General features: G+C 45.2%; 1 protein-coding gene and 1 non-coding gene across 3 annotated transcripts in view; both read right to left on the minus strand.

Annotated features, from left to right (window-relative positions):
* Window positions 1-2627: 2627 nt before the first annotated feature.
* On the minus strand, window positions 2628-2700 carry Trnaf-gaa. Its single transcript has one exon. It is a non-coding gene; the product is annotated as a tRNA-Phe (tRNA).
* Window positions 2701-10463: 7763 nt separating this feature from the next.
* Window positions 10464-12132, minus strand: part of Tgds (TDP-glucose 4,6-dehydratase) — a 16132-nt gene continuing 14463 nt past the window's right edge. For both annotated transcript variants that reach the window (XM_026783284.1, XM_026783283.1), the window contains exons 11-12: window positions 11896-11993; window positions 10464-10764 (exon numbers count right to left, since the gene is read on the minus strand). In XM_026783284.1, coding sequence (XP_026639085.1) covers window positions 10679-10764; window positions 11896-11993 — 184 coding nt within the window. In that variant the 3' untranslated portion in view covers window positions 10464-10678. The remainder of the gene's footprint in view (window positions 10765-11895; window positions 11994-12132) is intronic.

A 12132-nucleotide genomic window follows, 5' to 3' on the forward strand; every position in this document is an offset into this window, starting at 1 on the left:
TCTACATTAACCTCCATCCGGTACCCAAAGAAGCAAAGAAGCTTCTCTGCTGGGGACTGAGAGCTGCACTAATCTACGGTTTCAGAGATGTGATTTAGAAGGTAGTTGGACACTATGTTCATTTAGCCAAGTAATAACAGTAGGTTCTCTCCAGAAGTCTGCATGGCTCCCCTCCATGGGTGTTCCATCACAATTCTCTATCACTAGGCATGTGGTTCCCCTATGATGCAGGCATGGATCCAATCAGAAAACAGTTGGTTACCCCAGCACTATTGTACCCAACTATGTCTTGCCAGATTGGTCTTTCTTGTAGCTCAAAGGATTCATCACAGCCAAGCAGAACACCCCGTTCTCACAAGACTCCGGAAACATTGTAGAAGAAGGTGTAGGAAGATTGCAAGAAACAGAAGATGGGGAGCTGTTCTGAAGGTGATCGGACCAATGAACTCACAACACTCCAGAAGTTGGGGAGCTGTTCTGAAGGTGATCTGACCAATGAACTCTCAACCCTCCAGCACCTGTAGCTGCCTGCCTGCTCATGATCAAGTCATCCAACATACCTGAATGGAGGAGGGGATGGGTTTATGAGCTGCCATCCCTAGCTGAGGAGCTAGGGGCCAGAGAGGCTATTGTCTCTCTGGGTGTGGTCTCTGGTAGGTGAACCCGGCTCCAGGGGATGGCCTCACCACACATATATCGACAGCACAGCACAGGTTGGATGTGGTGGGTTACTAAATAAAAGAACAACGTGGTCTTGCTCATAGTTTCTGAGAGTCAGTCCATTATCCTCATGGCACATGGCAGGACACAAGGCAGCAAGCATAGCCCTGAAACAGGAGAGAGCTATGCCTGGATCTACAGTCAGAGAGAGAAAGAGAGAGAGAGAGGAGAGAGAGAGAGAGAGAGAGAGAGAGAGAGAGAGAGAGAGAGAGAGAGAGAGAAATAACCCAGCACAGGAAAGAGAGGGAGGGAGGGAGAGACACAGAGAGAGAGACAGACAGACAGAAATAACCCACCCAGAACAGAGATAGATAGATAGATAGATAGATAGATAGATAGATAGATAGATAGATAGAGAACAAGAGAACCCACTGCAGGAGAGAGAGAGGGAGGGAGAAAAAGAGAGAGAGAAATAACTCACCCCAGTTGCACACTTCCTCCAACACGGCCACACTTACTTCAACAAGAACATACCTGCTAGCCAAACTAATCCTTCTCAATCCACTCCCTGATGACTAAGCATTCAAATATATGAGACTGTGGTCTTCATTCTCATTGAAACCACCACAGGGGATAAATGTGTTGTATGCCTATACCAAATGCCTCAATAATAAAACATTATTTTAAAAATTCTCTATGGAGGGGAGAGAGGGAAGGTGAAAACTATGTAAATATGGCGTTTATGTATGAAATTCTCAAGAAGGAATTTAAATTAATAATATTCTCTACGTAGATCCGTGGTGGGTGTAGTGGAAGCACTGCTTTATGTGTTGCCTCAGGCTGTGCCTCACGCTGGCTTGTCTCAAGAGCAAGACTAGAATCTGTAACATGCAATAACAATGATAATAATAATAATAATAATGTTAATGTTAATTGCAATGTAACATGTAATAACATCGTTTATTCGTTTATAGTCACCTTGTTTTCACCTTTGAAGGACTACTGACACGCCAAAGGGCATTATGTAAAAACAATGTCTAGCTGCATGCCTGGAAACCAGAGAGGACCCTATAACTGGTGACTTCCGTTATTCTCGGTGCTTTGAACCTGGTGTCTGCCAGGGATGGGTTTGCTCACTGTGCTGTGGGTAATATATCTGGGCCTACCAACCATGCTTCAGCCTAGTCACGATAACACTGGAATGCATGGTACAATTTGCCAGGACCCTACCTCTCATTTGGCAGTCTGATGTGACCTGTGGGCCACTGGCTGGCCTTCTTCCAAACGGCGGCCTCCAGTTGTCTGTGCTCACTCCTTAGAGACCCCCTAGCGAGGCACTCATCAGCAGGGCAATCCACTATCTCAACATGTATGAAGGATGACGGTGGGAGATGCATATCGACGAGACAAATCCCAAGCAGCTGTATTTCTGGTCAAGCTTTAAACATCAAACAAGTTGAGATATGAATATTATAGCATGATCCATAGAAAAGGTGAAAGTATGATCCTAGGCTAATAAAAAGGGCATGATACATGTACATACTCATTCACGAATGGCCCCAATTAAATATTCAGTGCTCATCTCTTTTTACTGTGTTAAAGACTATGATAGCTTTTTTTTTTTTTTTTTTTTTTTTTTTTTTTTTTTTTTTTATCATAGCTCTGACCTCAAAAGAATGTTTGAACAGCCCCAGGGTAGGCATGAGATTTACTCCGCCCCCGACGGCAGCGACTTCCCACCTGAACCACCTTCTCAGTTCAGAGCAGCAGAGGGGCCCCAACCTCGACACGAACGCGTTGCGCATGCGCAACAGCGCCTCCGACGACACGTGGAAGTGACCGGCTGCGATTCTTCCCCGCGGGCGGTCGACCACTCATCTGCGAGTTTGAGACTGGGTTGTGGAAAGTCCTTGGGTGGAGGGATATTAGGAAGTGTGACCCTCATCGGGCTAAAATTAAATACCAGCTGCCGAAACCCGGGATCGAACCAGGGACCTTTAGATCTTCAGTCTAACGCTCTCCCAACTGAGCTATTTCGGCGCCGTGTCTGCTTCTCCTCTGGTATGCTATCTCTGAGTACTTCACGTCCAGTCGTCCCGCCCGTATTCCGTCAATAATTAACTCCAATTCCGCATTTTTTTTTTTCTTTGTTCTGTCCCAGTAACGATTCTCCGGTTTTCCCAGCCAAGAAGAGAAGCAGGGCCCTAGTCCCTCCCAGACACCAGCTCGGTGCTCAGCCCGAGCACAGGCACCAGCGGAGATGCGGATTCCCGCCATCCAGGATTCGGGGATCCCCTGAGCAAATACTTTCCACGTTTGCACCGTGCGGCAGTGTTTCAGATCTGCGGGCTCTCAGAGTTTGCCCAGAGCTGTTGCGTGTCCGGGTGGTGGGGTCGTCGGAGGTCAGAGTCCTCTGGCCAGTCCAGGCTGCGGCGTTTGCTGAGTCCCTGCCAGGGACCCACGTCCTGCCACACCTCTGTTCCAAACTCTTGGCGTGGAATCTGCTTAGCAAACGCTTGGGCAGTTCGTGAAAGATGGGTCGATGTTCCTGCGCGAGTCACGCAGGCTACGAAAACTCCCACTACGTGCGTTCGGCCGTGCCAGGCATCTTACTGAAATTCCGCCTGCTTTCTTTTTCTCTCCAATTAAACAGTACTAATCTCAAGGCAATTGACTTTCTTTGACCGCCCACTTAAGAGGCCTTTTCATTTACCCGGGAGCAGCGCAATCAGTTTGGATTGACGGATGGATTAAAATGTGAAAGGAAAAAGAAAAGTAAGGAAGTGTTTGCAGCCTTCATTGCGTCCCCGGAGTCTGCATTCTACAAACGAGTTTTTGAGCCCCCTGACTGTAAAAACCAATAAACAGAGATCAACCAAATCCAGGCAGCTAGAAAGTTCCAGAATTAAAAGGTCAGCGGATAAGGAGGTGAGAGACGGAAAAGAAAGGATCTGGAGATGAGATCGGGCTGCTTAGAATGGAGTGGTGAGGTAGGAAAAGACGCGTCCAGCTACTTTCCCCGTTCTCCTTAACACTCCAGCAGACTCTTCGCAAGCTGCCGCTGTTTCCAGGGACTTCTCTGTGCCCCAACCAAATTGTGTAGCAACTCAATCTGTGGCTTTCCCTTACTCCATGGTGGTCCTCAAGACTCGGGGAGATGCGGTAGTAGTTTGAATGAGAAATGTCCCCTATAGTCTCGAACATTTGAACACCTTAGACCCCAGTTACCGTTTAGGGAGGGTTAAAAGGTGCAGCGTTTCTTGGAGGAAGTACGTCAGTCAGGACCCTTAGAGCTTCTCCCGGGCACTCTGGGTGGCCAGCCTTCCCTCATAAAAAGTTTCTGGGGGGATACCTTGCTCAGCCTAGATATGGGGGGAGGGCCTTGATCGGCCTCAAAGCAAAGTGCTAGGCTTTGTTGACTCCCCATGGGAAGCCTTATCCTCTCTGAGGAGTGGGGGGGGGGGCTGGATGGGGGGGGAGTGGGAACTGGATTTGGCATGTAAAATGCGAAAAGATAGTTTTTACAAAGAAGTTCAAGATTATCCTCAGCGAAACTCAATGCCACCATGGGAGGTATGTGTCTCTGTTTCAGAAAAAGAAGGAAGGAAAGGAAAGGATAGTGACAAGAAGAGAGACAAAGAGTCACCTGTGGATGCCAAGCCTACATGGGCAATGTTCCATGAGGCCAGCAGCACAAAGCTTCCGACATTCCCTCCATAGTCTATTTAATGGCAGCAAGGGGACAAGGAAAAGCTACAACATGAATAAATCCAACAATGGATTGGATTGGTCATCGGAGTTAAGATCAGCAATGAAGAACATTTGGGCATCGAGTGCCCCAAGACCCACACCCTTGGATAGAATCAAACCAGACATAAATATGTTGAATTTTACCATGAGTAACATCCAACAATTGACAAGCAAAGGCCATGGGACCTTGTCTTTAGGAAATACACAGGATCCTATTCAGGAGGATTCGCTCTCAAATGGTTCCGAAAATAAACCAAAGGATAACATTAACTCATAATATTTTATGTGGGCGTATAGATATACATGTAGACATAAAAAGTTGAAAAAATACTAACAATTGGTGTATCTGGGTGAAGTGTATACAATTTCTTTGGCTGATTTGTAATTTTCCTGAGAAGTCGTAACTCAGATTAAATTTTTCTTTTGGTTATATTCTAGAGGGAGAAAGTTTTGGTTAAAATCATTGATGTTAGAACTGAAAGACAACTTTGGTATAGTTAACCCAATTCACACATTTTGTGTAGCCAGAGGCTGCTTGTTTGCTCCCCGCCACCCAGACCCAAATAATCACACTTATACCATATTAATTGCAACACTGCTTGGCCAATGACTCTAGCTTATTCCTAGCTAGTTCTTACATCTTAAATCAACCCATTTCTATTAATCCATGTATCGCCATGTGGTTGTGACCTACTGGTAAGATCCCTTCCAGCATCCGTCTCCTGTGCTGGCTACATAGCATCTCTTTGACTCCGCCTACTCTTTCCTTCTCTATCTGCCTGGAACTCACGCCTTGTCCTACTCTGTGCTGCAATAGGCCCAAAGCAGCTTCTTTATTAACAGCGTACAGAAGGGAATCCCACATCAATTTTGCATGTCCAAAAGCTGAGGCCCAGAAGAAACACGGTACACATGACCTTTGTTGTATTAGTTGTATCTGTCTGCTTGAACAGCCACAACAAAACAGAGATTGTGTGGCTTACAAAAGAGAAATTAATTTTATCCCAGGTTGGGACTGGGAATCTAAGTTCACTGGGTTTCTGTTAATGAATGTCTTTCTCAGCAGGCCTTGAGAAGTTAGCACAAGCTGGCCTTGAACTTGGAGGCAGCTCAGGTTGTCATTACACCGCCCCCACGCCTCAACTTCTCACCTGTTGAGGGTATACATACACGCCACCACATCCAGCCACTTTTACTTTCTTTTAACAACCTTATTTGGATTAAAAGTTGTCGAAATAGTCTAATTTTAAAGCCAGAATTCAGGACTAGGCCACAAGCTTGTTTTTAGATATTTTCTTGTCTGTCTATGGGTTTTGAAGTCTTCTGTGTGTCGAGAGTAATACCTTCACTTGGTGAATGCAAAATGGTTTCTCCAAAGTTATATGTTAAAGCTGTAGCTGAGGGGAGGAATGTTAGAAAGTTAATAGATTGCAAATATCATCAGTGTGTTGAATCGATCCAAAAGAAGTTAATTTATTTAAAGCCATTAAACCACGGGTCGATGCAGACCTTATTGTCTTTTGTTTTTGTTCAATTACTCACATCAATATAAACCCTCTGGGTATACTTACCAGGCTGGAAACAGTGAAGTAAATTATACTCAAGAACGACCTACCAATCTGCTTGTGTGTTCTAATCCAATCCTCCCCCATCCATCCCACAAGATAGAACTCCCCTTTGCAGATTTTGCAGAATGCCCCAAAGGCCAAAAAACTTGGGTTCTAGAACTTGACCGTTCTAAGCTTGGGCACTCTAAAGTACATCTTATCCTAACTGCTTGCGGCTTTCTTTTGTGAATCAGGCTGAAGCAGAACGTACATTTGCCCTTATTGCAGGGACTATCTATGGAAGTGACCGGAAAAGCAGCATCTTGCTTTGAAAATGATTGATACTTGCTTGTTTGCCTCAAGATACACTTGCTTCTTTACCTTAAGATACACTGCCCAGGATTGTAGCCACCGGGGAAATGCAATTGCCCAAGCTTCAGTAAATGATCCTGTATCTATGCTCATGCAAGCAACTTAATTAAACTCAATAGGGTTTAGTGGGACGGACACACACACAGACACACACACACGGTGTGGGGGTGAGTCATGTATGTAAGAAGAGCTTTGGTTGGGGGAAAGGGTTTAATATGACGGAAAAGGGACTGAGAGAAGGTAACAGAGGGGTAAAATAGGACCAAAAATGTATCCATTATGTTGGTTTTGTGTTGTTATTCTTACCTCTTCCCCATGACTCCAGTGTCTGGGGCAGCTTGTTTATTGGGATAGCAGTTAATATATATATGTACATTTGGAGAGAAGGGAAAAAGTGAAATACACCAGAATTTCCAGATCTTATAATCAACTCCAGTGTAACATTCAGCAAAATTTTTAACTTTACAAGGTCAACTCAATGATCTATCATGACACAGCATGGGGATAAAAATATCTTCATTCCCTTTTACTCTTTTCAATTTTCTTTTTGAATCAAGCTTTCTGTTTTGACCTTCACAATTACAAAGGAAAGTCAGAGTGTGGTGATTAGACTATTGTAGCAGCTGAGGGCATTTGATTAGTGCCTTGGCTTCAGCAGCCACAATGATTTAATTTCAGCTATGTGAAATATTTGCAGAGCAAATCAGAGGTTGAATGCATATTTGGAATGTGATGCAGACAACAGGAACACCTGAGACAGATTAATTTAAGGAAATGCACATTTTATAAGCATTAAAAGCTTAGAGCCTACCTTTGGTAGGTAGTATGCAAATAGTTAAAATGGGCATTTTCTTCTGGAAGATTTTATTTTTGACATGGTAAATTTGCTTCGTATTTTGAACTATGGTTATTCAGTTCTTTTTTTCTCTCTCTCTCCCTCTCTCTCTCTGTGTGTGTGTGTGTCTGTGAAGGGCAAATTTATTCCCAGGGCCTTAATTAACATGCAATGTTATTTTTCTGGAAACAGACACATCTTGAAGGTTTATTCAACCTAATTTGCTGGATATTCCACATCTCACATTTCTCTCATTTTAAAGTTGTACTAGCCTTTGTCCCCAACTTCAGGGGTTTTCATAACTCTGGACAGGAAGACAGTAATGTCTGTCCTCCATGCCAACAGACAGCAAACGGGAGTCAGGGAAAGCACATAATGGTGGCGGACATTGAGCAGGGAGGGCGTCCCAGCATTTAGGACCAAGGGGACACACAGAAGTAGACTAGCGGTTTTGATTTCTAAGCATTGACTTAACTTCTGAACTTAGAATAGAGATGTTACACTGACAAAACAGTATCCGCCCCACTGTAACCGTTAAGTGTGTCAATTAGAATAAGGGAAGTTGTAATCTCAACTGTAAATTTGGTCAGATTTAAAATTAATATGTTGTTTGCTTGTTTCTTTTTGATTTTTTAAAAAATATTCATGGGGGGCCCTGGAGGGGTAGGAAAGGGCATGGAGGGACTGGAAGGTGAGCAGAATTGGGGTAATGTGAAATTTCCAGATTCAATAAAGAAATCATGTGTGTGAAGATGTTTCAAGCAAGGTTTAATGGATCCAGGAAGAGCCACCCTATAGTGGTGGTACCGTTGCACAGGCCGGAGTATGGACAAGCGTTCAAGTTTATGAGCCTCTGGAGGACACGGCTCATTCGAGCCACCACATTCTTCCGGAAGTTGCTTCTATCAGGTACATATGTAGCTGTGAAAAACGTACTAACGTACATGATTAGCAGTACCAAAAGCAATACTGGAATTACTGATGATGAACACCAAGAAGGATGAAGGAAAAGCTACTCACAGGTAGGAAAGTAGGGGTCTCCTGACAGAGGCTCAGAAGGCAAGTCTTTCCAACCCAAACCCCACGTAATCATCAAAGAAAGCGCACACGAATTACAAAGTGTGACATTCAATGAAGAGGAGCTGTCAGTGGTCTGGGGGGGGCGGGGTGGAAAACAGCAGGGGGCTCCGCCTGGAATGGGGTTTAGGGGGTCATGTGCTCAGGAAGAGAGGCCAGAGAAACAGAGACAGACTGCCAAAGACAAAGAACCTGCCCCTTTAAAGCCTTTCAGACAGAAATGCTGAAGATGCAGGTGCACCTTTAAGGCATTAAGGAATGAAGAGGGAGACTTTCTCCTGGAGTAGCTTAGACACGGTTGAGCCCAGTTTGAATTCTCCATGTCTCTCCCTGTCTAGTTTGGTCTGTGGCCTGTCTGTAGTCTGTCTATTGTCTGTGTCTCATCTGTCTGCCCCTGTTGCCTGTCTGTAACAAAGGGCTTTCCTTTGTGTTTACTGAGCAGCAGAGGAAATGTGCTGTGCGAGGGGAAGGAAGGAATGAGGAAGTTTCCTACAGAAATCTTTGAGTTTCACAAAGGAAGAGGTCATTTTACTGAACCAGGAGAGCACTCAGAATCACACGCAGATGTGATCAACCTTATCCACATGTTTCCATGGGATATTTGCTTTTCCAGGTTGTTTTCAACCTGTCGGCCACTTTCAGCAAACGATTACCACAACACACAAACGTACACTCTGCTGGGTCAGAGACATGGAAGAATACATGGGTCAGGGGTAAAGCGATGTACTTAGCTTAGATCTGAAAGCCGATCCCACAAGGCACAGAAGCTCTGGTCACACTGTTCTCGTAGGGGCAGGTTAAACAGGCTGTGTGCAGAGCAGATTGACAGCAAACTCAACAGTTTTAGATCATCTCTGTGTGGATTATTAACTGGGTTTAAGGGCTGGCAAAAGTCTCTTTGAAGGCAGGAGTTATTTTTCAGAAAAAGGTAAGATCCAGAAAAAGATCCAGGATTTCAGAGATGATTGTGTTTCCAGGGGCTACAGGCCTAGCAGAAGAGCAAACCCATAAACATATGAATTCCTTGATATGAAAAAGATAAACCAGCCTGGTCTACAGAGCAGAGTTCAAGGACAACCAGGGCCACCCCACAGAGAAAACAGCAACAACAAAAAACAAGCCTACGAAGCAGGGGAGGGGAGGATGAGATGGCTCACTAGGTTAAGGCACTTGTCTCCAGTCTGTCCTGAGTTCAGTCCCAGGACCCACATGACAAGAAAGAGTCAATTCCCAGCTGTCCTCCGACCTCCACACATGCACCATGGCTTACAGCCCTTACCAAGTTAAATAAAATCAAAGGACAGTGACTTAAACAGTGTGCTTTGGCTGGCATTTACATCTACTACTGTCCTGCCTTGGAGTGACACACCCAGGTTATGGGCAGAAAGCTGCCGTAGCTTGATGGGAGAGGAGGGACCCATGCATCACTGTGAATGTTCAAGAGGCAGCAAGCACTGTGGGAGAAGTTGAGCCCAGGAGACAAAATGACTTGTTTGAGCTTTGCCCAGCCTGTCACCGGTGAACCCAGTATGAGCACCCTGGGTATCTGCATGTCACAGGCGTAAATTAGACCCTGGGACCCACAACACAGATCCTCACGGCCCGTGTAGTTAACCTACGGTGCACAGCCGGTCTCCAGGCACCAGCCACAAACGCTGGGCTCCCAGCACGGCACTATTCAAGCAGACCACGGTGGATGCTCTGACCACGAGGCTGCCTTCCTGCCCCCAGAGCCTCAGCCTGCACCACCGTCTGTCCACCGCTAAGTCCCTCATCTGCACTGAACTGCTCCCTCGGGACCCAAGCTCCTCTTTCTCTGCGGATAGGGAAAGGGCATGCACAGGTACCTCCTGGCACGGGGGGAGGGTACCTCCTAGTTGCACGATTATTTAAAAAACATTACAACAAAATACATACTAAGAAAGCCACAATCTGCATTTAATATATTAAAATATATTGATATTTTATAAATAAAACCACTGTAAACAGTAGATACATGATAAAATTTCTGGTACAGGTCATATGTAAATCAACAACTGATTTAAAAAAGGTGAGAAATTTTACCTTACCTTTTTAAAAAACATCTAACTGAATTTTACAAAATTATCAAAAGTTAACAAGTGCTCAATATGCTTCATTTTTGTTCCATTTTCACACCATCGGGCCTGAAAGATTAGTCAGGACGTAAGAACCGAGACTCAGGTGCTGGGGAAGTCGGGGGGCCACCACCTGCCTCCTCTCAGAACCAGGGGCCTCGTCCTGCTCAAGTCCACCACGTCTGCTGCCGAGGAAATCTCCACACGGAATCCTGGGCCAGTACTGGACTTGTGAGGACTCTGCACTGAATCCCATCCGGGAGGGAGAGCTGGCACATCATTAGGCACGTGATTTCATGTCACTGGGTGAGGTAGGAAATGTCCTTTTCTCCGACTGGCTGTTACATAAATGGCGGCTGAACTGGAAAGGGCTCCAAGGCCTTTTCTGCGTCCTTCCAGTTGTGGAAATTCTCTCGGTACCACTCAACTGGCAGGAAAATCAAGACAATGAGAAAGTAAACACTAGGCACTAACAAGTGTTTCCCGAGTCCCTGCTATGTCAGCAGAGCCTCACCTTCAAGCCGGCCAGCGGGACTCGCCTCCTGAAAACAGGAAACTGGCTGTTGTCTTCTGTCCAGCGCAAAGGCGGCTCCTGCAGCACTAACTGTGCAGGATGCTGGCGACATCTGGACTCCAGCGGTCTCAGGTGAGCACACTCACTATGCTGCCTTTAAAGCTACGCTACAGGAAAATGAACACTTATCTAAACATGGAGATACAGGATCAGGGAAAATGAGACGATGGGTCTCCCTATGAACAGGGAAAGTCAGTTTACAGTGTGCACTATTGGAGAGGTCGGTTTACAGTGCGCACTATCAGGGAGGTCAGTTTATGGTGTGGACATCAGGGGAGGTCAGTTTACAGTGCGCACTACTTGCTCAAGGCTTTGCGTTAAGAAGCCTAAGTCTAGTTAAAAAAAATGGAAGCTATCTTTGCTTTGGGTTTTTAATATTTGAACAAGTATACTGCATTTAACATTTTGAATCAAGACCTCTTTTTTGTGCATTTGAGTATATCCTTTCCTATGAATATAATTTCAAATAGTTTTTTGTTGCTGTTTTGTTCTGTCTTTTGAGACAGGGTTTCACTATGTAGCGCTAGCTAGTCTGAAACTTGTTATGTAAACAGGCTGGCTTCAAACTAAGAGATCCTCCTGCCTCCACCTCCTAAATGTTAAGATTAAAGGCACGTGACTGACACACACAGACACACACAATGTTTCTGACTTTACTACGTTTTTCTGTACATGTGAATTTACAGAAATTTTCTTCCAAGACCCCACTGATCTCCACACGGACCAGTCTGCAGGCCATAAGAAGAAAGCTACACTAGCACAGAACACAGAGGAAATGAGAACTGAGCACCCAAGATTCAGGAGGAGCAATGAGCAGCTAAGTCCATTAAACTCCAGAGACTCAAGAAATAGCTAAGAAACCGCTAGAAACTGATGAAGAGCTGGGGGGCAGTGGGTTTCTCACCGAGCTCTGCCAACCCTAGTGTTCTGGCCTTTCCTTCCGCTGGTCTGCACTGCCCCCCAGATGGTCAACCGATTACACACCTGTTTTCTTTATTCCTTCTTCCCAGGGTACTTTGGGCTTCCATCCTAAGCTGTGGATTTTTTCAGACTTCATTGGATATCGCATGTCATTGTGCGGTCTTGGAAAGCAAAGATTTAAGATGACATTGTGAACACACATCTGCACATGTGGCTAAGACACAGAATGCACACCCACACATCCTTATCGTGAACACACATCTGCACATTTAAGACACATAATGCACACCCACACATCCT

This window comes from Microtus ochrogaster, chromosome 17 (assembly GCF_000317375.1).
Source record: "Microtus ochrogaster isolate Prairie Vole_2 chromosome 17, MicOch1.0, whole genome shotgun sequence".
Lineage (NCBI taxonomy): Eukaryota > Metazoa > Chordata > Mammalia > Rodentia > Cricetidae > Microtus > Microtus ochrogaster.